The 27430-nt window shown below is 40.6% G+C and overlaps 2 protein-coding genes across 3 annotated transcripts in view; both read left to right on the plus strand.

The window, feature by feature from the left end:
* Positions 1 to 291: 291 nt before the first annotated feature.
* Positions 292 to 14743, plus strand: wdr95 (WD40 repeat domain 95; the record flags this gene model as incomplete). The annotated part of the gene is made up of 30 exons (XM_083773198.1): positions 292 to 359; positions 1176 to 1434; positions 2725 to 2778; positions 2873 to 2956; positions 3092 to 3157; positions 3580 to 3810; positions 4485 to 4570; positions 4687 to 4779; positions 4856 to 4901; positions 5014 to 5060; positions 6120 to 6237; positions 6368 to 6437; positions 7094 to 7334; positions 7421 to 7526; positions 7624 to 7775; positions 8032 to 8134; positions 8433 to 8539; positions 8626 to 8705; positions 8798 to 8852; positions 8937 to 8982; positions 9334 to 9393; positions 10838 to 11000; positions 11408 to 11488; positions 11578 to 11636; positions 12503 to 12641; positions 12771 to 12807; positions 13355 to 13443; positions 13948 to 14102; positions 14245 to 14345; positions 14557 to 14743. 30 exons carry the CDS (start codon positions 292 to 294, stop codon positions 14741 to 14743), a joined length of 3183 nt encoding a protein of 1060 aa, XP_083629324.1.
* A 5040-nt stretch (positions 14744 to 19783) lies between these two features.
* The window catches only part of b3glcta (beta 3-glucosyltransferase a), a 65315-nt gene continuing 57668 nt past the window's right edge, over positions 19784 to 27430 (plus strand). For both annotated transcript variants that reach the window (XM_083773332.1, XM_083773331.1), the window contains exons 1-2: positions 19784 to 19954; positions 25820 to 25863. In XM_083773332.1, the coding sequence (XP_083629458.1) occupies positions 19891 to 19954; positions 25820 to 25863 (108 nt within the window). In that variant the 5' untranslated portion in view covers positions 19784 to 19890. The remainder of the gene's footprint in view (positions 19955 to 25819; positions 25864 to 27430) is intronic.

Raw genomic sequence — 27430 nt, forward strand, 5'->3', positions numbered from 1 at the left:
GAGTGCGTGCGTGCGTGTGTGTGTGTGTGTGTGCGTGCATGTGTGCATAATTTTTTCTTTCTTTTTTTTCTTTCTTTTTTAATTTGAAATGCAAAAATCTCTCTTTGTTTTATAGATTGAGCTGTTGTACATGTGTCTCTTAGTTACCAGAGAGCCACCCTTCTTGCCCAGGTGTAACGTTAGTATCAGTGTCAGGTAGCCTAATATCACTCCTGACAGGTCAAGGTCTGAGGAGTTGCTCTTAGCTTCATCTCATCTGTGTAGGTAGAGGCACACAGAAAATGAACAGAGATGTCATTGGGGGACAAAGTTCGCCCTTCCTCAGCCTCAGGGAAAATAGAAACTCTTCATGTTCCCAGGTACGCTGCTGCTTTACTTTACACCTATACCCAACAACTGTAGATTTAAAGTTTTGCTTTTCAGAGTTGAAGTTGAATCTCCTTTTTAATATATTTATTTATTTAAGTGAATTAGGGTTAGGCTAGTAACTTTAATCTTCTATATAGGGTGTGATGTCAAGCTGATTTAGTTTGAGATGTTTGTTTTTGTGTACAGTATCTGCCATAACGTCTATCCACAAGAGAACATCCTTATCACTCAGAGAATGTTTACTGTTGCCAAGGCAATGTTGAGTTTCCTTCAGTGGCAACACTGACTCGTTAGTTGCTATGAAACATTGGAAGTCTGGTTATATGTAACTCAATATAATCATGATAATCACATAGATTTCCTTGCCGTTTTCTGTCAAACAAACAAAGAAAGAAGCGCACACTGGTATTATGGAAGTGCTGACCAATTGTCTGCTATATTCCAGTAGTTGATATAGTGGTATATAAGGATGTATGGCAGTACAATGCAGAATTTGTTGTTTGTTGGACAGTGTTCCGTTCACATCCACCATCTGTTCTCTCCCCTCCAGGTAGGATGGCATCCAGCTCACTGATGTGCATCAAAACCAATTGCTTTTAGCTTGTTAACCAGTATGGAGTGGTTCACGGTGTCAAAAGGACACACTTTCTCGAATGAGATTACATAGATCCAAATGCTATTTGTCTAAAATAGGACTGTTTTATTATAGACGATAATCTAAAAGCAACAATAATAACTATTTAATTTGAACCCAGTGTAGACAGCATGATTTGTCTAAATGAGTAAGACATTTTCAAATTCCATAGCATCCTGTCTGAGCTGCGGACTCGGAGCAAGGGTGAGAGGAGAGGAAGTGCTTCTGGTCCTGAGTGTTGGGGGGAGATAGTCAGCAATGAGTTCCTGGCAGCAAGCAACTCTGAAGCTGGCAAACATCCACCTGAATGGTTGGAGCGAGAATTGTTGAACCTGGACAGACAACGACATTCTGTCACTCTTGGTGATAAAGCTCATAATACAAGACGACACCACAGTGCTAATCCATCTCCCAACCTACGCAACCTTAAGGTACCGTTGGAAAGAAATCTGCCCCTGTAAGAAAGCATATTATTGTCAATTCAACCTGTTTCAATTTCAACTAACACATCTCCTTAGTGATTAGTATTCTGCATGCCATCTCTTTGTATTGTGTATGTAGTAGTAGCCTAATGTCATGTGTAATGTTTATTGTGAATGTATTGCCGTGTAACTTTTGTTTAACTGCTTGTTTCCACCTCAAGGTGTCACTAGAGTCACGTGTTACATGTAGTCTGACCTTGTTAGACAATAGACAGAGAGATTTTATTGACTCAGATCATCATTTACACTACAATTGACACTCATCTCAAGCAGAGCCATAGTGAAATCAAGCAAAAATATTAAATTTACTCTTTACCTGACTGGTGCACTAAACATCCAGACAGCCCAGGCCATATGTTTCATTTAAAATGAAAACAAATACAATTACTGTGCCATCTCCTTACAGTTACAAATTACAGCTTTTAAATAGACAGGAATGACACAGGATGGTAGTGCACATAATGTATGTTGAACTTTAGGCATTTGGTTGCAACTGTCAATGTTAATCATTACCGTGGTTAATCAATTTAGACATTTTCTGCAATGGATTAGACACACAACGTCATTGTTAATCTGATTCTAAGCATAAAAAAGGACCTATAGTAAATGGGTCCATAATGGTAAAGTCTTAAACTCAGAGTAAAATGAACACTGAGGGTTTAAAGAGGATTTGGAAGCTTGGGGTTATATTACCACTTTCAGGTTATTAACACGTACAGCGATTAAGCAATTATCTCAACAATGCATGAGATATCAAGGGAAAACCATGAGGACCATGAGGAAAACCATGAGTTCCAGTTGCATCCTGGAAGGATTAGGTTGTTTATCCCTGCTATTTATTAGTGATAGATCAAAGCGTCTTCATGGATGAAAAGGCTGTTGCTAGGAAACTATGTCAAGTTGAAGAGAGACCATTAACAGATAGAGCATGGCATGTTGTCTGCCCTTGTGTGCACTTCTCATGGACACTTCCATGGGGGTCCTTTCATCCTCACAGCTATAGGCTATCAAATCTGCAAATACTCAATGGTGGGTTAGGTGGCATACAGCCATGTGGATGGCATTGTTGGAGTCCATTCTTAATCACCTCTCTCTAACCTTGTGTTGTATTTTTTAGCATTCAGAATGTATTAACTGGCTGGTAAGTGAACTTGTAATGGACTGCAAAAATAGGAGCAATTTTATCTATCAAGCTCGTCATACTCACACAATGTGTATTCATCCTCTCTCCCCATTAAGATCGATCAGAGGGTATCCCTTGACAACCTACAGAAAATGAAATTGGCATTTGAGGTACATAATATACAGTTTCAAATATTTGACACAATATACTGTATGTATTTCATGGAGTATACGCTGCTAAGGTATTGTGTTTCCCTTCACGGAGGAATTTGAAAAGGGTGGCTTGAAAACCCTTGATGAGACACATTTTGGACTAATAGTGAAGAAGTGTTTGGGGTTGCAAAATTTGGTAAGAAGAAATTAATATATCTGAACCCCTGCTTTGCTCTCTTTTTGTCTCTCTTTCACTCACTCGGACTTGTGTATCTTTACAAAATTTCAGTTTGAATAATAATCATCTAATTTAAAGTGTTGAATTTCACAGAGCAATGCACATATTCAAGAGTTATTCATGAAGATTGATTATTCAAGCCAGGGAATGATTGCATGGGTGAGATGAAATTCATTAATATCTTCTGTATGACATATAGATTACTTTCATTTGGCAGTTTCCAAATTACTTGTAATTGCAGATTCTACAAGTGAAAATGAAGAATCCTAATAAAATGAAAGTGGATTACTTGAACTAATTCAGTTTTAAGGTTGTGCCCGGGCCGGTACCGATCAAGGTCAAGTTAAACAAGCTAAATTACTTTTACTTCAATTTCAGTGCACAGGGAGTTTAGTGGAAGTGTCACCCTTTTCTATTTCGTTATTCTTCGCTCCAAACTTACTCTTTTTGTATTTATTTACCGTAGCTCATGACATAATTTGTGGATACATTTTATATCCTCAAACCAATGGCTGGATTGGCTGCATTATAATGCAGGGGTTTGGAGCTTGAATTTTAATTGCTTCTTCATTATGATGTAGGATGAGTTCTGCACATACATGCAGCTGGAGTACACAGAAAAGGAAGAGTCTGTCATACGCAGTAAGCAGGTGGCATTATCTCTGCCAGCCACCATTAAGACCATGTGTCATGGAGATCCAATTGTAAGAATACACTCCACTCCGGATGGCACCATCATAACGGTACGAGAGGGTGGGACAGTCTGCTACTGGAACCCTGAACTTCAAGTAAAGAGGACCAAAAGCGTGTTTGTATGTTTCATCTTGTGTATATCTACGTACTTTGGTAGACATGCATGCCCAATGTTTTGTTCTTTATTCATGATTATTTCTTCGTGCAATGATGCAAAGAAATTGTGAAAAATGGCAGGATAGATAAATGCATTATTTCTGCTATTCAGTCAAAACAACAGGTCATTATTTCAAATTGACCTGTGTAATCCTTAATCCTAATCTAATACATCTAATACAGCTTTTAGTTTTACTTGCACTAGTTTAGTATTCATTTTGTATACTTCTATAGTTGAAAGAGAAAATACATTTCAAATAAAGTAAAAGTAAAATAAAGTTTGACAAAAATCGCCTGGATGCAACTGGGACATATCCTCAGTGATGTATCCCAAGGTCATCGGGGGTTTCGGGTCTCTCGAACATCATACCCCTCACTCGGGTGACCCAGCTGGGGTGATCAAGTCCCGACTTACGTCCCAGTACCTTCGTTCAGACCCACTAGGGAAAGACAGGGTCGCACAATCCGTTGGAACCACTCCGGAACTACTGTGCCGGGACTGAGAGGTACAATTCTGGTATGTGGAGGGACTACTAGGCTCTGTGGGTTGCCTCCTGTCCGGGCCCCTCCTACGTCTCACCAGGTCCACTCCTGCTCTCACCTTATTGCACTGTAACTTTTTATTATTTTATCACAGCATGAAAGACCTCTAAACCGGAAGCCAAAGTGGGCAACTGATTTTATTCCAATGATGCAGTACAACAAGCTAATTATTGGAACGGGGTAATACATAAAGAAAATCTGACCAAATTTGATCATGCAAACCACATTATTGAATCAATACATTCACCATAATTATAGACAGCAGTTTGTTTATAGCTATGATCCTCTCTTTGCAGGGAGAGAGAAATTCAACTTTATGAGCTTTCTTCTCTGGAGGCTTACTGCCAGATTAGTGCCCTAGACACGGTGCCTCTGACATTAGACTATTGGTAAGTATTTCACCGACAGTGTACTGTAGGTTAATATCTGCCTCCATACAAATCTGATGCTATGCTGTTTCTACAGTTACACTGGCCCTGATGAATGTTGCATTCTCTATGGTGATGCCCAGGTACAATGTTCCTCTTGTTGACCACATTCATAATTCAGCAGACAGATCACAATTAATGATTACATCCATCTCATTGTGTTATGTGAGATAAATGTTTCTGTTTGTGATCCAGGGCTGCATAAATGTGATATTAATTTCCTGCGTTGGAGAAACATTGAGGTAATTTATTATTACTTGTCTCTTATTTGTGCAGTATGAGGCATCAAAGGTGTATTAAAAGGTAACAAGCATTTACCCATCGCTGTCGGGCAGAAACCAGCTAACTAAAATGTTCTGCCTCCCCTGCATAAATCAATGCTATTGAACACCCTTTACGTATGTTGGTTAGAACATATTAAACCAATGAAAAGTATTAAAAGGTGATTCTGACAAAACCAGCTAACTCCATTGGACCCTCAAACTGTATGCTAAAGTCAAATAGTGATTATTACCGCACATTTCCCCAGAAAGTATCCAATCTCTAAATTGTTTCCCAAATTGTTTGTGTTTTTAGCATGCAGTTGAGTAGCCTATCGTATGATTATAAAATCATGTTCATCATAATGAAGAAGACTGGAAGCACTAATCATTATGAGGGGTGGCGGTGGGTCAGCGGTAGAGTGGCTCGATGGTAACCGCAAGGTTGCCAGTGCGAACCCGGGCTCCCCCAGAGTTAGTGTCGAAGTGTCCTTGAGCAAGAAACTGAACCTCTAATTGCCCCCGATGTGCTGGTTGGTGCCTTGCATGGTTTCCGCTGCCATCGGTGTATGAATGTGTGTCATGAGAGAATGTAATGCACAATCTATGTAAAGTGCTTTGGATAAAGGCACTATATAAATGCACCATTTACCATGAGAGGAACTACAACAAAGGAAAAATATTAAAAAGGCAACTGGGCAATGGGTGTGGGTTTCAAGCATAACAGCCTTACTTGAGCAGCCTTTATGAATCCTAGTTTCCTTTGACTTTTCACACCATCAGAATAATTAAGAAACAGGTGGTTAATTTTATGCAGGGCCCATAACCAAAGACATCTCTGCCAATTTCTGATAAGTCAGTCAGTGTCACTGCATGCATTACCAAAGTTAAGCTTTTTGGGAGAGATATTGATTAATGCATCATGTCCTTGTCTCACTGTGAAGATATTTTTCATCCACAATGTACAATAGTGGTTGATACAAACTCCAGAACTGCATTCCTCTTGCATGCATGATAATATTTCAACACATTTATTTGTAGAATATGGAAGAAATTACCAAAGATTGAAAATGTGCCCAACATAGCAATAGACAACGCAGTGCTTTCTCCAAATGTGAGTTTTACCCGATGGAAGGTTCATGGAGACTGGGTGACAAAGGTGAGATTTTACATTTCCAAGCAATCCAAGTCCGACCATCTGTTTCCTCAAGTTGTGCTGGCAGTAACCTTAAAATGAGCGTGAATATATAAAAGAATATTGCAATATTTCTATTCTACTTTGATTTTAGGTGAAGTATTTCCAAAACATTCGTGCCATTGTTTCTACCTCAAACCATGAAGCGACTGCTCTCGTCATAGGTAATTATTGTCCTGCTCATTCTTTTAGTCTTGGTTTGTGTTTTTATTATTTGAGATATATGTTGATATGACAAATAATATTGCTTATTTTGGGCCAGATCTGACTAGTTATGATATGACTTAAGTTGATCTGGCCTCGATCGGACACTCTCTGATTCATCCAGGGACGTTCGTCTTATGGATACATTTTAAGTTGGTTGAAATCAGGTGATATTCTGGGTCAGATCTGACCAGTCTTGATTTCACTTGATCTGGCCACAATCGAGACAATCCTGACCGTGCTTGTTGGGTAATCTAAAGTCTACCAATGTGTGTGTGTGTGTGTACAGACTCTTGTCTGTACTCAACTGCAGCAAACAGTGGGTTCTATTGAGAATAGGTTCAATAGACCCCCTAGCCACCCTTCGCCCTCCATTCTGCCACACCTACACATACACACACACACACACACACACACACACACACACACACACACACACACACACACACACACACACACATACACACACACACACACATTGTGCGTGAGTGCGTGCGTGCGAGGCTGCGTGCGTGCGTGCGTGTGTTGTTGATATGCATTCAGGCATTTGCTTATGATTAATTAATATAACAAATGGAAATGCAGGCTTCAAAATGAAAAACATTTCCCTTGCCAGGTAGTGTCCTACCTTCAACTAACATTGAGAAGGAAATGAAAGAGATCAAAGAAGTCTACCATGATGGCAAGTCCAAGAAGCTCCAATCGGACTGGTCTCCGCAACCGCGGGCATCATGTGACCAGACAGTCTTCCCCATCTACAAAGGTGTGAAGACGTTTGACCTTTGCAAGAAACACAACTTGTTGGTGACTGGAGGCATGGACAGACTCATACGCTTGTGGAACCCTTATGTTCCTGGGTGAGAAATTCTTAGATATAGTCTTCTTACAGTAGTTTAAATATTGGGCTGTCTGATTTCACATTGTTGTTGTTGGGTTTCCACAGGAAACCAACTGGCTTCTTGGAGGGCCACTCTGCCCCCATATTCTACCTCTGTATTTCCTCAGAGGACAATCAGATCTTTTCTATCTCCATGGACAACACTGTTAAAGTGGGTCAGGTGTCATTCATCACTCATTAATTGCATCCTGTATGAAATACATTCGTATTACTGTAATTTGAAGCCATTTTATTTAATCTTCTTTCAGATATGGCATATTCAAGATCAGTGTTGCTTGATTACAGCACACCCGGAAGCCAGCCTGATTCGAGGTGACATATCTGCATCCTTCTATGCTCACTCAATGAAAGCCCTTTACATTGCAGCAGACTCAATGGCTTTGCTCTCTCTTAAGACAAGGTTGGTTTTTTTTGGTCTTATGGGCCAGCATTAGTTAATAGTTAATTAACATTTCAGATAATGTAAATACCTTTACATTTCAGATACTGTAAATACTTTTGAGATATGTAAGGCTATGTAATCTGACATAAATAACAAACTCTTGAAAAGCAATTGAGTGCACTGTAATTAATCAAAACATATTATATGGCTATATAAATTACAGTATGTTCAAGTGGATCCTGTTATTGACTTTATCTTATCTCTTGGATTTAAGGCCACGGGCCCATGGCCGTGTGATTGTTTCACACAATGAGCCCGTCATGTGTTGTGGCTTTAGCAAAGCCTTTCGTCAAGTCGTCAGTTGCTCTGAAGGATCTGTGAGTAAAACAAATGTATCATGCAATTGACTTTTATGACCAACAAGATCTTTTATAAAAACATTTCTACCCTATTCTGGGACGAACATTCTGTGAAAATAGCCTTGTGAGCTTGTAGCTACAGTATTTTCAGAGAAGACCTTTGGTGTCAACGATATAGGCTTTAAGTTGTTTTAAAAGAAAGAATGTAGTCTATGTTAAAATAATACCTCAAATTGATAACTCAGCTACTACATTATGTCTGCAACAGTATAATATCATTGTGCACTACTATATTCTAAACAATGTTTGGCCTTAGGTGGTAAAGGTCTGGGATTTCAATACCGGGCATCAGGTTTTCGAGTTTGGTGGTGCACACGGCCGGTCTGCCATTACATGCATGACATTTGACTTCAAAGGAACGAGGTATTGTACATGGGATGTGTAGGTTATCAACTGTGTATGCATTCTATTTAGCCTCTACATTATGATGATGCTGTCTCTTTTTACAGACTTTTCACTGGAGGAAGAGATGGCTGTCTGAAGGTTTGGAACTTCAACAATGGACAGTGCCTAAAGATACTAAAGAAAGGTAGATATTTGAATGTCTTTATCTCAATACAGCAAGTAATGGAAATACTGCATATCCCCCATTTCTATTATAACTTGCAATATTTCTTGTAGATGGTAAATGTCATGAGGTGTGTGACTGCGTCTATCTGACAGTCCACAGGAATGCGTAAGTAGTGATGGGGTATCTGTCAGTTACTGACTCATTAGAAACTGTCACTCTTATTAATTGTGTTCCTGTCGTCTTTTGAAGCTATGTGATATCTGTTGGCTGGGATCAGATGATTGACATTTACACTGTAAGTACATAATAAAAGATTTGTGGACCATGCAGAACATATTTTACTGTACATAATGTGAGGACATCTTCAGTTCTATTCCATATATTTTTCAATTAGACCGCCTCCCACTCTCCATGCATTATCATTAGCAGTTGGAACACAATGTACCCTTTAGCAAAACGTTTTAGGTATGTAGTTAAGCAGTGGAAAACCTTGAATTCTGTGAGCTATATAGTTTGATTAAGATCTTCATCGTTTATTATCACGTTTGAAATCATATTGTCAAACAAGCAAATAAAAAGGTTTATACGAAAATAAACAATTGATGTCTATTGTTTGTTGACTTTGACTTTGCTCTAACTTTGTTAGGACACACCAGAGGTACCCCATCATGTCCAGAGGCCGCAGCCTGCATGGCAGGATAATCAGGTATAGTCACTGAGTACCAATTACCATAATGTTTATGGAAGGAATTTCATGACTAACAATAGGAATTGATTTTGATATATTATTTCCCCCTCCCAACTCATCTTTTGAAGTGTGATGTATTCAGTCATTATCTCTGCTCTTTCTCACATACTGTATGGCTGCCTGTGGTGAGAATACATTATAGATCATTATAGCCATGGAAATCGTTTTGTGAATTGACTGTGTGGTCAAAGAACAAACATATACAGGTAATTTTGTATGAACAGGTGAGAATATCTATCTGGAGTTTCCAAATATTCTCTCTGAATAGGTACCGCTAGCTACCTCTGATGTGTATAGTATCTCAATTGTGGTACCTCCATCCCTGTCACTGTTATAAAACAGGTCTGGAACTATCCTCGACAAATACAGTTTCAATTAGAAAATGACTTATTTGGTTGTATGCTATTCAGCTTCAGTCGATCAATTCCCACTACAGACCATACAAATTAAAGCTCTCTCATGTTCTTGATCTACTATAGAAAGGGCCACGCTACCGCTTGCATTGATCCATCTCATAATGTTGACAGATAAGCCCACCTCTAAGTAGCCCTTCAAGAGAGCAGAAAATTACATTAGAGTGGACTAGATGGAAACGCGATCACTTCTGATTAGTAACAGTACCACTTCTTTAATTTGTTTCTCACTAATGGGTTTCAGCACGATTCTTGGCCTATGTGTACCGATAACCTTAGGAATTAGCTTTTGCTCATCTGTACAGCGCTTTGTTTAGCCGCAGAATACAGCATGAACTGTTTATTGATAGATTCCTGTAACCTTTGGCAAAATGTCACCAAATTTGCCTGCTCTGTTTACTGTGGAGAATGGGATCTTTCAGTGGAGGAACTTCATGCTACTACTACGCACAAGCAATTGTGATTCATTCACAATCATTAACATTATGCAATTGTTTATTTATTTATTTTGCTTGCTCGCTTCACACTGAAGGTCTTTTCCTCCATCATCAGTTACAGTAGATATGAATTGTGTATAGAATAAAACCAAAGATTTTGCCAATTAAGAGACCAATGTGTATTGCTTCCCTTATCTTCTATTTGTGCAAAATATTAGTGTCAGATAAGGTTTTGTCTGATTTATGTATTTGATGACATTGTAAAATTAACACATTTCATTATGATTAATAAGACTGAACACAGGTTGGCACCAGATGTACATACTGTACAAGTGTACATACTGTATACACTTGCCAGGGTAGAAATTAAAATTTTAGGTCTAGCTAAAATCACACAAAAGGACTCTGACGCAAAGACTGACTACCAGAATATGATTATGATTATGATTGTGAGTCTTGGTGGGGCAGGTGCACTACCAAATGATTGTGTTAGATAACCTGTTAATAACCTTTTATTCTCCAGCTACTCAGTGCAATCAATTTTGTTTCCAGAAAAAAGGCCATAAGGACGACATCCTGTGCATAGCCCAATGCCCCCCATCTCTTCTAGCCACCAGCAGCTATGATGGTGAGATCATCGTTTGGAACGTGGTATCTGGACATATACTGTGTCGATTTATGAGCCCCATTCCACCTGAATACCAACATGTTCAAGGTGAGTGCATATTTCAACAACACATTATACTGACCCACATGCATGAGCATTTTTCAGGCTATTAGACGTGTAAAATACGTCTCAATGGCCGTCTAGAAATGGGTTATATAACTGGTCTAGAAAGTTAAAGAAAATTGCGGTCTATAGGCTTAGATTAGATTAGATTAGAACAACGTCGTTTCAACAGCTATAGACATTTTAAAAACGTTTTAGACCAGTTATAGTTATAGCCCGGTTTTAGATGGACGTCTAATGTCCGACCATTGCTCAGTATAAAAATGACTGGTGAAACTAATGGTTTAATTCACACACAGCATATCTCCACAACTGGTAATAACAAGCTACTCTATCAAAATTCATACACATTTGCAACAACAGTTACTATGATGTTTGCCTCTGATATTCAGGACTCAATACAAGTGTTCCCAGCATCATCTTCCTGAAGAATCTCACATCACACACTGGCCTGCTGTCTTCTGGAATCAACGGTAAGGGCTAGTAATAACCTATGCATCAATTACAGCATGCATGCAGTCCTTCTGATAGAGTGATAATTATGACTTTTCTTTTGTTAAAGGTTACATAAATTTCTGGAATGTGCTCGGTGGAGGAAAATTTGTCAGCAGTTTTGAAGCAGTAAGATATCTCAGCTATTTAAATTAAGGGATTGATCACTTTTTTACATTCATCACAGCAGTCAAAAGAGATTGCAGATTGCTCTCCTAATTTATTTACGGTGCTGGCTGGGTAACAATTAACTTCCTTGCAGACACACACGGAGATAACATACTATACATCAGTGTTTCCCAAACAGTGGGTCGGGACCCATTTGTGGTTCGCTTCGCCCCACGTTGTAAGCTTGTAGATCTGCTATTTTCACTAGTTTGGGTAGGCCTACTGGGCAAACATCTCATTTCTCTTTTGGCTCAAGAGCTAAAACGTTTGGAAACCACTATATCTTCAGTATATCTTCATACTACACAGTATATCTTCATAGTTAAATGGGTAATGAATGCAGCTTACTCTAAGGTTAGGTCTTTGATTCCTGCTGGCCGGGCTTCGAATGCTAATGAAGTAAAATGTTACAGTAAAAAAGAACGTACAACTGTCTGCTCCTGCTACTTGAGGTTAAATAATTATAATAGTCCTGTTACATAACATTTAGTTTCTGGTGTATTCACATCAAGATGAAGGGTGGGGTGAGACGAAGCCTATGACCCAGAAATACCCAATTCATTCAGAGATGTTATAAAGTAGTCTTGTGTTGTATTTCCAAATGAATGTAACCTCAACTTTGTTTATTTGCAATCATTAAATAATAATTTCTCTTCAGTTTTTATTTGAGATATATCTTTAGGACATAGCATGCAAGGTTTATTAGCAGAGGATGTGCTAGGTTGCAGAGCTTCAGTAAGTATAACCGAAATGGATGTTAGGCTCCCCCCCCCCCCCCCCCCCAAAAAAAAAGCAAGAAATAATTATTGTTTTTATTTATTTTCCAGTCTAGATTCCAACAACAGATAACAAAACTGGCAACAACAAAGGCCAACACATTACTATATACAGCTGACCATGTTGGGTACATCTATATTTATGACATGGTGGCATTTGTTCTTGGTACAGAACTAAGGCCACAAAGAGGTAGGTTCCACAGTATCTTCCCATAACCAGTACTGTGATACGATATGAACCAAAAGCAAGCTCTTCTTTGACATTGTTCACTGTTCCACATCAATGAAACACATCTTTCTTTTTTCAATTATTCTGCAGAAAACTATTGGCGAGCCCACACCAGCAGAATCACTGGGTATGTGTAGTAGTGGCCAAACTGGCCATGGTTCACAACTTCACATGACGCTCGTACAACAGTCATGTTTCAGGGCTAGTGAAGAAATTATTCTGCACTGTTTATTTACACTGTAAAATGTCATAGGCAAAACCAACGTCCATCATACAATTTTACATTCAATGCAGTCGTCAAATTGCAATTTGCTTTTGCTGTATTAATCTTTGGTTGCACTGTGTTGCTAGTTGCTACATTATAGAATAATGCCTTATAAGCATACATTATATTCTACCATGCAGGGAGCAGTTGGCTCCAAACTCCTGATGGATACATTTACAGTATACTGAGTGTATACTGAGGCTGGTATAGTAGCCAAATAAAACACACTATAGTACAGGATGTGTAGGATGATCTGAAATATAGAGGGGTCAAATCAGTACAGGTGAGATGCTGACTGAGGTGCATCTGCCAGTGAGTCAGGGAGCCCTACACCATGGGTGAGTTCGGCTGTCTTGACATACTGTAAATGGATTTTCCCATATGTCTTTTTATTTTTATTTTGGTGCAGTCTGCAGATTGTTGACAATGATGAAGTGGTGCTCACCTCATCCACTGACTGCACTGTACGCCTCTGGAGTGCCTCTGGAGAGTTCATAGGTGTGTAAATATTTTCTGGTCATTACTTCGGCTGTTAACATTATTAATCGGACAACAAAACCGTTATAGGTGATGGAGTCTCTGTAGCTGATGGGTGCAGATTCTTGAAGATCAATGGAAAGGGAAAAGTTTGAGTTTCTTTATTTCATGAAATCACATCCAACTTCATACACAGGGGATGGCAAACCATTCTCCTTCAGGGTGAATATGGGCACTGGCCAATGCATATAAAATTAATCTTAAGAATAGATTACCCGCCCCTGTTAAGTGTGGACTTGATGTCATATGTAGTCCATCTGAAGAAAGAGGATTATACAGAGACATTGGAGATGGAGCCACTTGGAGGGGGGATGAGGGGGGAGAGAGGGAAGAGGGGTGAAAAGAAAATCCTGGGAATTGCACTTGTGTCCTATGTATACATAGAAATGCTGTCTATACTGTACTGTTTTTAAATAAATAATAATAATAGATTACCCACACATGCTGTCCTGTCTTCATCCACAGGCACATTTGGCCAATCTGAGGACTGGAGCGTCCATGTCTGTTCTTCCTGGAAGCATCCTGCTGTTCCATATGAGATTTTGATTGATCCTCTCAGTATGCCGGTTCATGACGTTCTGAATGGAGAAACAAGTTACTCTGAGGCTGAACAAGAGGTGGTGTGACTTGTTGACGTTTTAAGTAGTTTTTTGTTGTTTCTTCACAAATCACAATAGATTGTCATTGTGCAGGGAATATTCCCCTTTCCCTGCTTTGCATGTAAAACTTGACTGGGTTGTTCCTCTCTTGGCATGATTGCAGTCAGATTCACATAGCAAGCTCAGATTTCATCCATCATCCATCACCGATACTGACATTGAGGAAGAGATCAAAAATGTTTTTCACCCAGAACATGGAAAACGGTGAGTCAACCACTCAAGATATAAAAGCTCTCAACACGTTTGGGGGGGGGGGTCAGGATTTAGAAAAATGTTTCTATCAATTAAATGCTCAAAATAGGTATACCAGGTTGAAAGGTATTACTGTAAAATGTGATTCATCAGACTCAGCCATGAGAGCCAGAGGAGATTAATATCTGACTATAAAGACACTATGGCCTCTGTTGCATTTCAGATTACGTCACGAAATATTCAAGCACAGCAACAAGACGCCAAATCATGGAGGTCCAAAGGCTTATCACAGTCTGAAGTATTTTGATATCGTTGATGCACCGACTACTTGTACAAGACCCGATCTCTCCCTGGCTGGGATCGATCCCTTCATATCTAGCGTTGTACTGGAATCTGATGAATACAATTAAGCACTGACATAATGGCATTGTATTGTACCTTATTGCATGTACCTTAGTTTTCAGCTTGTCCGAAGGCAACAGAGTTCTTCTGGCTCAAGACAACATGATCTAAAAGGCTTACAGTGCAGCCAAAACCATGATTGCCAAAACCATAATTGATTTGGGCTGCTTCCTGTTGCAATTTGAAGTACTAGCCCTTACCCGTTGTGAAATACTTGCGGGTGGTACTGCGCCCTGGGTGCGTTTTCACCCCTCCATATTATTATGGTCAATGCCTGTGTGAAAAGTGGGAGTGATTGGTGCAGGCAGTGAGGAGCTACGGCAGTCACAGTGACACACAGACATTCAGACATTGTCAGAATTATAGTATAATTATAGTATAATATATATATAGTATATAGTATGATTATAGTATGATGTATCTGTAGTGTACATGTTTGTCAGTTGTCAGAAAACATGACACAAAAAAGAGGTTGAATATTTGTTAAAATATTAGGGTTAGGGTTGTAAAATACAGGGAGTAATTTTATACAAAAATATAATAATCATTTGTTAAATAATCACCTTTGAAACAAGATAGCCTTTCCTGATACAGTAGCAAGTATGCGCTGGATTCTGAAAATCTGCAAATAAAAACCCATGAGGGGGTGATCATTAGTTTGTGCAAATCATTTATTTATGCATATATATATTAGTGATGAGCAGGAGTGGGCATTGAACCCCAGTCTCCCACTTGCCAGACACACAACCTGTAGTGCCAATAGGGCCGGGACTTGGCTCATTTGGCTGGGTGCTACACATGTTAATGTTTTGGTGATCTTTTATTTATGGTACACTGTAAAAAAGTGTAATACGCACGCACACACGCACCACCATAATTGAAAACCGCAAAACAAATTGTAAACAAATATGGTATCATATATTTTGTCACATAATCAAATAAATAATGTTCTATGGTCATGATTCACCAGTATCCTGGGTGGCTTGATTGACTAGGCTTAAAATAATTGATATCCATATTTTCGATCGAACCAGAAACGATCGAACCAGAAAAGATGCATTCCAACCATCCTGTGAATCTAGCCAGAGGGATGCTGTTCACCAGTATCCTGGGTGGCTTGATTGACTAGGCTTAAAATAATTGATATCCATATTTTCGATCGAACCAGAAACGATCGAACCAGAAAAGATGCATTCCAACCATCCTGTGAATCTAGCCAGAGGGATGCTGTTAAATACTTATTTCTTGATAAATATCGACATAGGACTTGGCTATAGTCCATAGCTCAATTATCCACAATAACTCAACACAGTGCTGCATGCTCAAGGCACTGGCTATATCAATTATTAACCAAACTCTGGAAAATAAGCCTATACGTGCCCTTAGCAAAATCATGCTTCTTTGATTAAAAATATGCCAAATGTTTGCCTCAGAATATGGAAAACTGAGCTTGTGGACTAGCTCTTAGATTTGGTAAACGGATCATTATCTGGCATGCAGCAGGAACCACCGTTCTTCGTTCTCAATGAAATAATTAGCAATTCAATTAATCAATTAAAAGACTCACCAAATCCCTTTGTGACATTCTGTTCATGTACTGCAGTGTGCACAAACCTGATAGTCCAGGTGGCACCTGAATAGCCAAGATAATGGATATTCTCAAAAATATGGAAAAGGTTTTTTGTGTGTTTGTTTTTCATACTTACAGACTACAGAGACAACATCAGTCACATCACATCACACTGATGGCCTGGGGCTGCTATCCAGAAATGTGCCAAGAATGATCATGGCTGCATGGCAACAAACTCTCATCTCCAGAGCTTTGACCTCAAAATACTTTACCCAGAAAACTTTATTATCTGACATCCTATTTGTGGCATGGAAATTACAGCCTGCCTATATGTCTCAACACTCAACACTGCAGTTACGCCCTGGGCTGGCTCTGGGCTTTGCGGCCGTAGGTTGCAGATTGCTATAAAAACCTGTCAGTCCTTCCGTCCATCGTTCCGTCAGTCACACCACCATGGCCGTCCCCGTCAGTCCCTCATGCCTCATGAGTCATGACACATCACACCACCATATAAGGCCGTCAGTCCCTCACACCTTGTGACACGCTCCATATATTGCCGTCTCCATATGAAGATCATGACGGTGACCTCACCAAACCCTGGATAGCCATACGTGGAGAAGACTGGATCATCACCTAGATCTGCATATATGGAGCTGGCCAGCAACTCTACATCTGGCCTCAAACCTCAAACCCTCTCTTAGATATATGGAGCTGACCTGTTCTGAGATTCCATATGTTGACCTTCCCCACCCGTCCTTCCTCTTCGATGTCTCCCTTTTGAATGATACCTGTTCATTCAAACTCTAGACGCCCCAAAGTTATTGCAGCCACACCCGGCAGCCGGTGAAAACTACAGTTCTCAACAGGCCCGAAAATGAAGGCCATCAAACCCTGTAGCCTACACTCAAGACACTGCCCCTGGGCTCAAGTTAACTTCAAGTGAGATATGCCTAGCTGTTATTTTAGAATAATATATTCAGCTGTGAAACATCCTCATTATATGAAACTTGAAAATTCTTATTTATATATTATTTTCCTTGGGAAAAAGTTGCAGCAACGTAAGTTGCAGCAAATCTATGGATCAAAATTCAAAACGGTCCACTGCATTCCAGCAATTTGTAATTTGCACAATGATGGGTGCACACTTCCTTGGTTATTGTCTCCACCATGCCAAAGGCATGGGGAGAGAGTATGTTTTGAACTCCGTCCGTGTGTGTGTTCGTTCGTCCGTCCGTCCGTCCGTCCGTCTATCCGTCCTTCCGTTACCAGCTAATCTCCGGCACCGTTGGCCCGATCCATGCCAAACTTTGCACACACACTCCCTGGATGGGAACGACAAACCTCTGCCCCAAATATTCCACAACGCTGACAACGGCCTGTTATAGCGCCACCATGAGGCCGATTTTGTGAAATTATATTTTTCCGTGAAATTGTACATGCACTTTTCCACTAGGCCAGGACGACATATGCCACTCAAATCAGGCTCACGTGGTGCTATAACAGGGCAATTCCTGTTTTGGCATCAATCTGTGTACAACTTTGTACCAGGGGGGCAGTCAGACAGATATTTCGTGAAATCGGGACTTGAAAGTTCATATAATGGCCTGTTGTGGCGCTGTCATTGGGCCCAAAAAAAAACCCATAGCTCCATAGAGGCCCATGTATTTGGGCCCAACTTCACCTATTACCTTAATAAACATGGTCATGAATACTTTCAGTCACTAGTTTAAAGTCTAATTTCTCATGTCATAATATTCTTTTTGGAAAATGATGGTCCCATTTATAAACAAAATGACCATAAAGTCGCGTATGTTCTGAGGGGCGTGGCTACCGTTACAGTCTATGAACGGGAGCCACCCCCCGTTCAGTCAAAATAAAAACCAACGAAGAGTAAGGGGAGAAGTCCCGCCTCGTTGTCTGGGCCAGCCAATGGCCAGCTTGGCCCAAACGGAGCCAGCCAATGGCCAGCTGGGCCCAAACGGATCTAGAAATATGGCGAATTACAGTGCAAGGAATTACAGGCTTCATTTAATCATTTTACGTCCATGTTAGACCCGGGGAACGCTTTGTCCATATTCTTTACAGTCTATGCTTTGTACGCACACTTAGAGGCCATGGATTAGAGGCCATGGATAAACATTTTCCCTGCATCCCTCCACATCTGCCGGTTATAGCGCCACCATGAGGCCGATTTCTGAAAAACACATTGTTTATATTAGTCACAGATTTCATCCAAATCTCACGCAAATTGGTAGGCCTACACATTTCTCAGATTCTACAGTGATTGGCTAAGATTGCCTTCCAAAGTTGGCCCATTTTGTACAAAATGCTGCAAATGTCCTGCTCATCCAGAATTATATCCTCAGAGATGCTATGAGTGATCTGCCTCTGCATTTACTCAACAAAATGAAGAAAATGTATGCAAAAAACAAACTAAAAAACTCCAAAATGTTTACTGTCAAACATCACACACACTCCTATCCTCCTGGTGGAGACCTGTGCCCAGAAGGGCACTTTTCTAGTTGTCTCCACCAGGCCGAAGGCATGGGGGGAGAGTATGTTTTGCATTCCGTCCGTGTGTCCGTCCGTCCGTGTGTGTGTGTGTGTGTGTGTGTGTGTGTGTGTCCGTGAGCAGCTAATCTCGGCCACCGTTAACCCGGTCGATGCCAAATTTTGCACACACACTCCCTGGATGCCAACGATGAACCTCTGCCCCAAACTTTCCAGAACGCCCTGTTATAGCGCCACCAGGAGGCCGCTTTGTGCAAAACAAGTTTTTGCACAGTACACCTACAGATTTTGTCCAAACATCACGCAAATTGGTACACAGTCTCTCTAGAGCCATTCAACGAAACCGGTCTTTCAGATTTCTCAGACTCCATCCTGATTGGTTAACATTGGCTTCCAAAGTTCACAGGAGTGCTCAGTTTCAAACAAAATGCTGCAAATCATGAACACATCGCGTGATTTCCGTGAAATTGTGCACCCACATTCCCACTAGGCCGAGGACGAAATGCCACATGAACAATTTCAACTCAGCCTCAAGGTGGCGCTATAACTGGCCTAAAAGTGTTTTTACCTCTAACTGCACGGATCTGTGGATAACTTTGTATGCCAACTCCCTAGAGGCCAAGGAAAAACCTTTGCCTGGAATTTTTCACATCTGCTCTTTATAGCGCCACCAGGAGGCCGACATATGTAAAACACATTTTCTATTATTATTTACTTTTGTTGCCCTTTTATCCAACCACCAGATGAAGGCAAGCTGCAATGTCCTACATTCCTATCCTGGTGGAGACCTGTGCCCAGAAGGGCACTTTTTCTAGTTACTTTCTAAATTGACACTGTACTTTTTCCTCCGAGGTGGAAAGCCTGGTGAGGCGAGGTTACGCTGTACTGTATATTCAGCCAGCAGAGGGCGCGCCTACGCCTTGTACAAACCAGAACACACTCCCTAGTTGTCCGTGAAATTGTGAGACAGAAAAGCTTTTTCCAACACTGTCAAAAAGGCTGAACGCGCTGCAAGGCTGCAAGCAAGCCTCCTTCCTTTATATCCGTACAGGACCCGGCCGGGACTCTTCAAGGATGCTGTGGAACAGTGTTGTCACCGGGCACAAATTGGCACGGTGTATGATTATCCTGTCATTTTGTGAGTATTCAATTACGTTACCCTCATATGTAAGCAGGGCTAGGACAGTCAACACTGAACACCTACAACAAAATTGGACTGTCTTTTAGATATATCATGGGACGAGTAGTGTTTAGCGATTGAACTGTGGGTGACAATGTTTGGGTTGGGCTTAAGAAGAGGCAGCGCTGCGCGGTTTCTTAACTGTTGAGAAGTGGAGCCATGATTCTTTTTAACTTCCTGATGAGTTGAAAGGCGAAGCCCAGTGGAACTGTGGAACAGCACGAATCTTATTCTTTACCCTTTTCATTTTACGGAAACGAAAGCTTGCAGGTTATTTTGACCGCCAACAAAAAGTGAGAAGTGTATGTCATTTCATTTGATAATCGTACACTAATGTTTGACGTGTATTCTAATTTCTAATACCAAACACGCATTACACATTCTTCACGGACACACAGTGGACACATGCTATTTGCTACTTTGCAGTTTGCACCGTATTTCAGCTGTGATTTATTTTATTTTATTCGCACATTTTACTCGCTCGGAATAGCCCTGGAAAACGATGTACACTCTGTTCAAAATATGTTTTTGAAATATGAATGACTAACTCTGCGAGTTCAAGAATCGTATTTCAGCTGTGATTTAATTGATTTATTTTGTTCACACATTTTACTCGCTCAGAATAGCCCTGGAAAACGAGGTACACACTGTTCAAAATACTGCGAGTTCATTAATCGCGAATAATGAAACAACTGAGATTAGTGATTAGTGATGTGTTGCACAATATTGACACACGTGGCTGGTAATACAAAACAACGGTATCAATACACATGTTCAAGGCAGTTTCGTCACACATTTACAGTTTACGTGAAATTATTAATACAACGATGTTTCTACTGTACTATAGTCTAGTCAAGTGTATAGCTGAGCAGCCTGGGAATTCCCAACCGCAGGAAACTAGTAGTGAATATAAAAAATATTCATTAATCAACGTCATTATGGAAAAAGAGGAATTGCACTCATTGCAGACATATTAACGACGGCGGCGATGCACATTGCACTCACTTTTATAGTGCCGATATTGAGGTACCCCCCCCCCCCCCAACACCAAACCATTTAATCTCTATATGCATCGAAACTCACATAAATGTTATTTGCAGGCCATGTAGCATGATTTCCCATCACAGAGTCATCTCATTTCTTTTTTTACTTGCATGATCTGATTAACAATTAAATAGTTTGTAAGAATAGGCTATATAGTAGTAAGCTTAGTTGCAGTATCCACATGAAGTCATTTTGGAGCCATAAGAAAGCAACCATGCAGGACGTATGCGCACCTGCATGGTTTCTTCCAAATGGAAACAAAATATAAAATCCTGCCAATGGGGAATCCCCCCTGGCTACTGTGATTACATTCACCTCCTTGACATTCCACCACTGGGGAAACCTATCCAAGACATCCCCCCATAACCATCTGGATTCAAATATGTGTTTTGTGTGTGGGATCAGTGGGAACCTACTCTATGGTGGGAACTCATTCAAAAGGAAAACCGCCACGTCCAAGGGAGATATTGGGTTTAGCAGGCCTACTCTGCTATATTTGTGTGTCGGCTAAATGTCAAAAATGTAAATGTATAAAGCCACAACATTTCATGGATTTGATTATATCCAAAGTGTCATCTAGTTTATATTAAAATCCCCTTCTCATTAACAATATCCAAGAAAACACAAAGGTGAATTGAATTGAATTAGAGCCAAGCAGAGTCACATTATTTATTAGGAAATTAAAAATCTATCCAAAATGATAAAACACTACAAATTTTGCTGTCTCTGCTGTCAATGGAGTGCTGTCAAGTGAATGAACAACACGGTAATGCGGAGTTTAACAGTAACAAACAAGGACAGCGAATAATTAAGTTACAGTATGTACACCACATTTTTGATATAAGATGGTTGTGTGTACTACGACGCAATCTGGCTAAAGAGGATGATTTTCCCTGGACAGGTCTTTCATTCAGATCCTTTGCTACAAATTGGACAAACTGATAGCTGGAAATACAGGAATACACACACACACACACACACACACACACACACACACACACTCAGACCATTCGCAGATAATATTTCTGGATCATTTCAGTAAGTACCGGTATTATTGTACACTGCAAATTACCGGTAATCACAACACTACTGCATTTGTAGTGCATGCAATGCAAAATAGGTCAATATTATTTGAGTTAATAAATTAGTCTAACACAAGATTTTGCACTCCTCTAGTCTATATCAAATTAGTCTGCTATAATTAGATGAACTAACTAACTTCTGTGAACAAAATTATAATGGATAATTAGGTTAATATTATAATAATAAAGCAAGAAAGTATGTAGAAGTTCTTTCCCACTGTGCCATTAGGTTTGCTACAACCGACTGTAACAGACACATCACAAGCAATCTGTACTCCTCTGTAAACTTACCATCTATTTCTAATCATTGTAGACACAATCCTGCCATGTCTCACTCCTCCCTGGCCATGGGGTAAGGCGTAAGCAAGCACCTTGACGTAGGGATGGGTAAAATATGCAGTACCTCTGAGAGTTCTAATGTATCAGAGTGCAATACACCTCCCAGCCGATAGAGTTGTGTTGTTACTTAGCATATGGATCAGATTAAAATGCTTTTTATTGAACATTACGGAAAATACGGGCCCATACAGAATTGTAACATCCGTGGCCATGGGGTAAGGCGTAAGCAAGCACCTTGATGTAGTACTACGTAGGGGTGGGTTCAATTCATCAATATGGTGATACGCCAGGAAATGCTGTGTGTCACGCTTAAAAAAAACATCAGTGACAATATTCTGCAATCGGTGGTCTAGGACTCTGTAAATGTTAATTTCAACGTGTATGGTAATACATATCGTATCGTGGCCTGTGTATCGATTGTGAGGTTGTCGGATGTACGGGGCAAATATGGAGAACGTGCAAAAACCAGGTTGAAGTTCATCCATGATGCTCGTGACGGACAGAGCGTAACTTGTGTGATCCATGGCTAATATCAGCCGAGTCCTCATTCCAGTATGCAGCTAGTTAGTGGAATGAGCTACAAAGGTTCTGCTGGTTAACTAACCTCATCCTCTATCAAGGACTCTTCCTCCTCCCAATATACAGTAGTACCACCTTAATTGCCTCAGTCTGTGCCAGTTATAAGTGTGTTTTCAACCATGTTTACAACACATTTTTTCTTCTTCTGTTTTCTGCCAAACCGGTGAAACCGAAATGGATGAGAAGCATACCAACAGAACCAACTGCCAACAAATGTGCTGGGACAGACTCTGTGCATCCCCAATGCCTCTTGTCAGGCCGTTATTGCAAATAAGAAATTGTTGTGTTAATTAGCAATTAGCAAATCCAAAAAGGGCCATTAGTACCCCCTTTCCACAAAGTGCTGCTCCTCGCACAAAATGACTAACACGTGAGTTCACACTAACGGCCGATTCATACTTTAGAGCCGAATAAAAGTCGGTTCGGCGCTGTAGAGCCTACAATTTGACGTCATTTGAGGTTCGGGGGGGCGGGTACCGTCCTAAAGTCGGCTCTTCAGTGCTACTGAAAATTTCTGACGAGCCGGAATCATTTCGGCACTACAGCGCCGAAACAGCTGTAAATAGGAGTATGAATCGGCCCTAAGGCAAATCACTATCCTGCGTTATTGTGAAAACAGTTTTTTTTAAATTTTGTGCTAAAATCAAAGCAGCTGATTTGTCCTCCTGAACAGAGTACAGACTAGAAGTTTGTTGTGACACTGACAGATTGTGTTGTGACTTGTGAACGTGCTTGTATTCCTGCAGGAAGCTTTGTTTCAAGCTAAATGTTGCATTTTTAATCTTTCCTGACGGAAGCTGTGAGACTTCAGACCTGACGAGACCACACTACATGCTCTGAAAAGCAATTCAGCACATTTCAGCTTCTGATCTTAAGCCTCTATGGAAGATGATGAAACATTTTTAAAATCCTATTAATGTCATTGTACTTGTATAATTCTCATTTGCCAATATGCACTATATTACTGAAATTATTCTGTGCTGTTGAAGCCATATACTGCTGTACTCTGAGACACTGGTCCTGTTTTTAGTTTAAGATGGTTAATTAGAAACATGTATGGGACCGTCCGACCGTAAGAATTTCTCATATGCCTAAATGCTTTAATTGGATACTCTGAGTCTGCATACATCAAACCTATTCATTACAGTACTTTGGTCGGGCAGCTATGGATTGCATTAGTTTTGGAAGGGAAGGGAAGGGACAGTGGGAAAATAGATGTCTACAACCTAGTTTCTCTGTTGTCTTGCTGGTATTTTACTTACAAACCCCCAAAGTACTTTCATTATATTATTCAAATTAAGCTTACAGTGTTCTGCAGATTGAGTCATAATGGGAAAGGTTGATTATCAGGATTGTACTGTATGTAGATACTAAAATATACAATTATCTTAAATAAGATCATACCATTTGTGTCTTAGGTAATGGAGATTTTCAACCATAAGCAGAAAATGACTTTGCACTGTGATATTGTAGTATAGTATAGTCTAGTACAATACCGTATGAGGAGTACAGTACAGTGCGAGTAGTACAGTACAGTACAGTGCGAGTAGTACAGTATAGTACAGAGTACTGTACCCGTGCAGTACCAGTACAGTACAGATTACAGTTTATTTGCGTGGTGCTAGCCACTCCAAGGAACAGCAATGTGGGTCCCTCCCTATGTATGTTTCCATGTCCGCTTGATTACAGAAATACTGCACAGTGACCTAAGGTGTCACTGTTGAGTCGCCTAACTCCTCCCCCCCCCCCCCCCCCCTTTAAACGCTGCCATTTTGATGTATTGATTTTAAACCCTGGGAGTCCTTGTGTGAAGATTTTCAATAGCAATATAATTGGATAGAGGCTCTCTAGGCTCCAATTACAACTAGAAAAAGTGCCCTTCCGGGCACAGGTCTCCACCAGGTTATCCACAGATCCGTGCAGTTAGAGGTAAAAACACTTTTCGGCCAGTTATAGCGCCACCTTGAGGCTGAGTTGAAATTGTTCATGTGGCATTTCGTCCTCGGCCTAGTGGGAATGTGGGTGCACAATTTCACGGAAATCACGCGATGTGTTCATGATTTGCAGCATTTTGTTTGAAACTGAGCACTCCTGTGAACTTTGGAAGCCAATCTTAACCAATCAGGATGGAGTCTGATAAATCTGAAAGACCCGTTTCGTTGAATGGCTCTAGAGAGACTGTGTACCAATTTGCGTGATGTTTGGACAAACCTGTAGGTGTACTGTGCAAAAACTTGTTTTGCACAAAGCGGCCTCCTGGTGGCGCTATAACAGGCTGTTCTGGAAAGTTTGGGGCAGAGGTTCATCGTTGGCATCCAGGGAGTGTGTGTGCAAAATATGGCATCGACCGGGTTAACGGTGGCCGAGATTAGCTGTTCACGGACACACGGACACACACACGGACACACAAACGGACGGACACGCGGACGGACGGAGTGCAAAACATACTCTCCCCACATGCCTTCGGCCTGGTGGAGACAAATATGCTAATATATGACTGATGGTGCCAAGTTTTCTCACAAACCTAACCTGGACACAGACAGAGGGAATGTGGCGCTTGAGGCATTTTGTACATCTTTTTCCTAAAATAAAAGACATTTGATACAATGAAAGGTAGTTTTCTTTCACCCCTCTCCTTGCAATGGCCCTATTTAGGACAAGCATGACTGAACTAGCCTAAGGCTGTATGTATTTCACCTCTCTCTATAGAGCAATATAGCTATATTTGTATCATTGACTAAAATAACATGTTTTCTTCTGCCCCATTTTCTTTCTACAGTTCACATCAACATAGGCAATGTCAACACAGGACAAGGCTCACAGGTAAGATTAGCTTTAATGAAATTTCTAGGTTAATTTGGTGGAATTGTGGAATACAGTAAATGTGGAGGATTATTTTTTATGAAAAAGGAATAAATATGATCTCCCAAATAAAGATTAGAAATAGATTAATTTGTATTAAATATGCATGCAATTAGGAAATTGACAAACTTACTGGGAGCAGGTCACATTCCAGTGTGGGCGTTTCTTCTTTTTACCTGCTATTTTACTATATTTCTAGTGAATGTGTAAGCTCATTTTTATGCTACAGTAGCTCACACTGCAGCCTTTGTAACTTTGTAGATTGGCTGTGTTAGAGGTCCAACTTTGAGGGTCTGTGTAAACCAGGGATGTCAAACTCAAATACACAGTGGGCCAAAATAAAGAAATTGGTACAAGTCGAGGGCCGGACTGTGTTTCAACACACGGGCCATTTTTGGAGGAGAGGGGTAGCTGAAAGTTGACCACAAGTGATATACTTTCACTGCTGATCAATAGTGGAGAGAAGACGCATGCTTGCGCTTGCGGGCCCTCGATACGTGACAATGCACTCGCAGTGCATTGTGGGACTTGTAGTATTATGGTGGTCCGTGCAGTATACCAGAGGGCCAGTTCTAATACTAATTAAATATCACCCCGCGGGCCAAAGATAATTCATTCACGGGCCTGATTTGGCCCCCGGGCCTTGAGTTTGACATATATGGTGTAAACAAAAACATTGAAGACAAAAGTGTGTAAACACAAACATTGGAAGACAAAAGTGAAGACGCAAATTGTGATTGGCCAGAATGAGATGATGTATGATAAGAGCGGCCCTCGTTTAACATGGGTGTGATTTTTGACATCAAGTTATCTCAAGACACTTTACAAACCAACAAAGATCCACCCAGGGCAAGCAATATTGCGACAATGGTAACGAAGAAAGAATAGAAGAGAGATAGACAGGGAAAGAGATACAGGCAAATGGTTTTTGTCCAGACAGATAGACTTTATATCCCCTAACCCCAGAGGGTCTTTGGGGCACCACAAATGAACAGTTGACCAGCTCTCTCCATCCCCCTCTGTCCTCTGCAGCTCATTGCCTCGCTGCGTTTCAAATGAGTCCATTCACTGATGTTTTCCTGTCCTTGTGTGTGTGTTGGCTCACCCATTTGATTATGTTAATGAAATGCCGCCTGGTTTGGTTGGCATTCCTTCCCAACCCGCAAATATGACGTGAGAGCAAAATGGCCGCTGTGTGAATATAGTCAATACCATTCCAAAAGTTGTGGAAGAGTTGTGTCTGACTTGAGAGACTAATGACATGCCCAGAATAGGGATGCCACTTTGTCTTCCAGTTTCCATGGTTTTAGATTGGCAGAGGGACCTGAGGGAGGGAACTTTCAAAGGATATGCATCCTTTGAAAGTCAGGCAGGTTGTTAAAGGTAGGCTAGTACGTATTTCATGGTTCAAGATGAGAGACTATTGAAAATGTGAGACATTGCCTTAAGCAGAATGGACTCAGACCTGGACTCTTGGGGCGGACTCAAACATGGGATGATAAGACAACGAAGGAACGACGACGGATCC

This window comes from Protomyctophum parallelum, assembly GCF_964188405.1.
Source record: "Protomyctophum parallelum genome assembly, chromosome: 9".
Classification (NCBI taxonomy): Eukaryota; Metazoa; Chordata; class Actinopteri; order Myctophiformes; family Myctophidae; genus Protomyctophum; species Protomyctophum parallelum.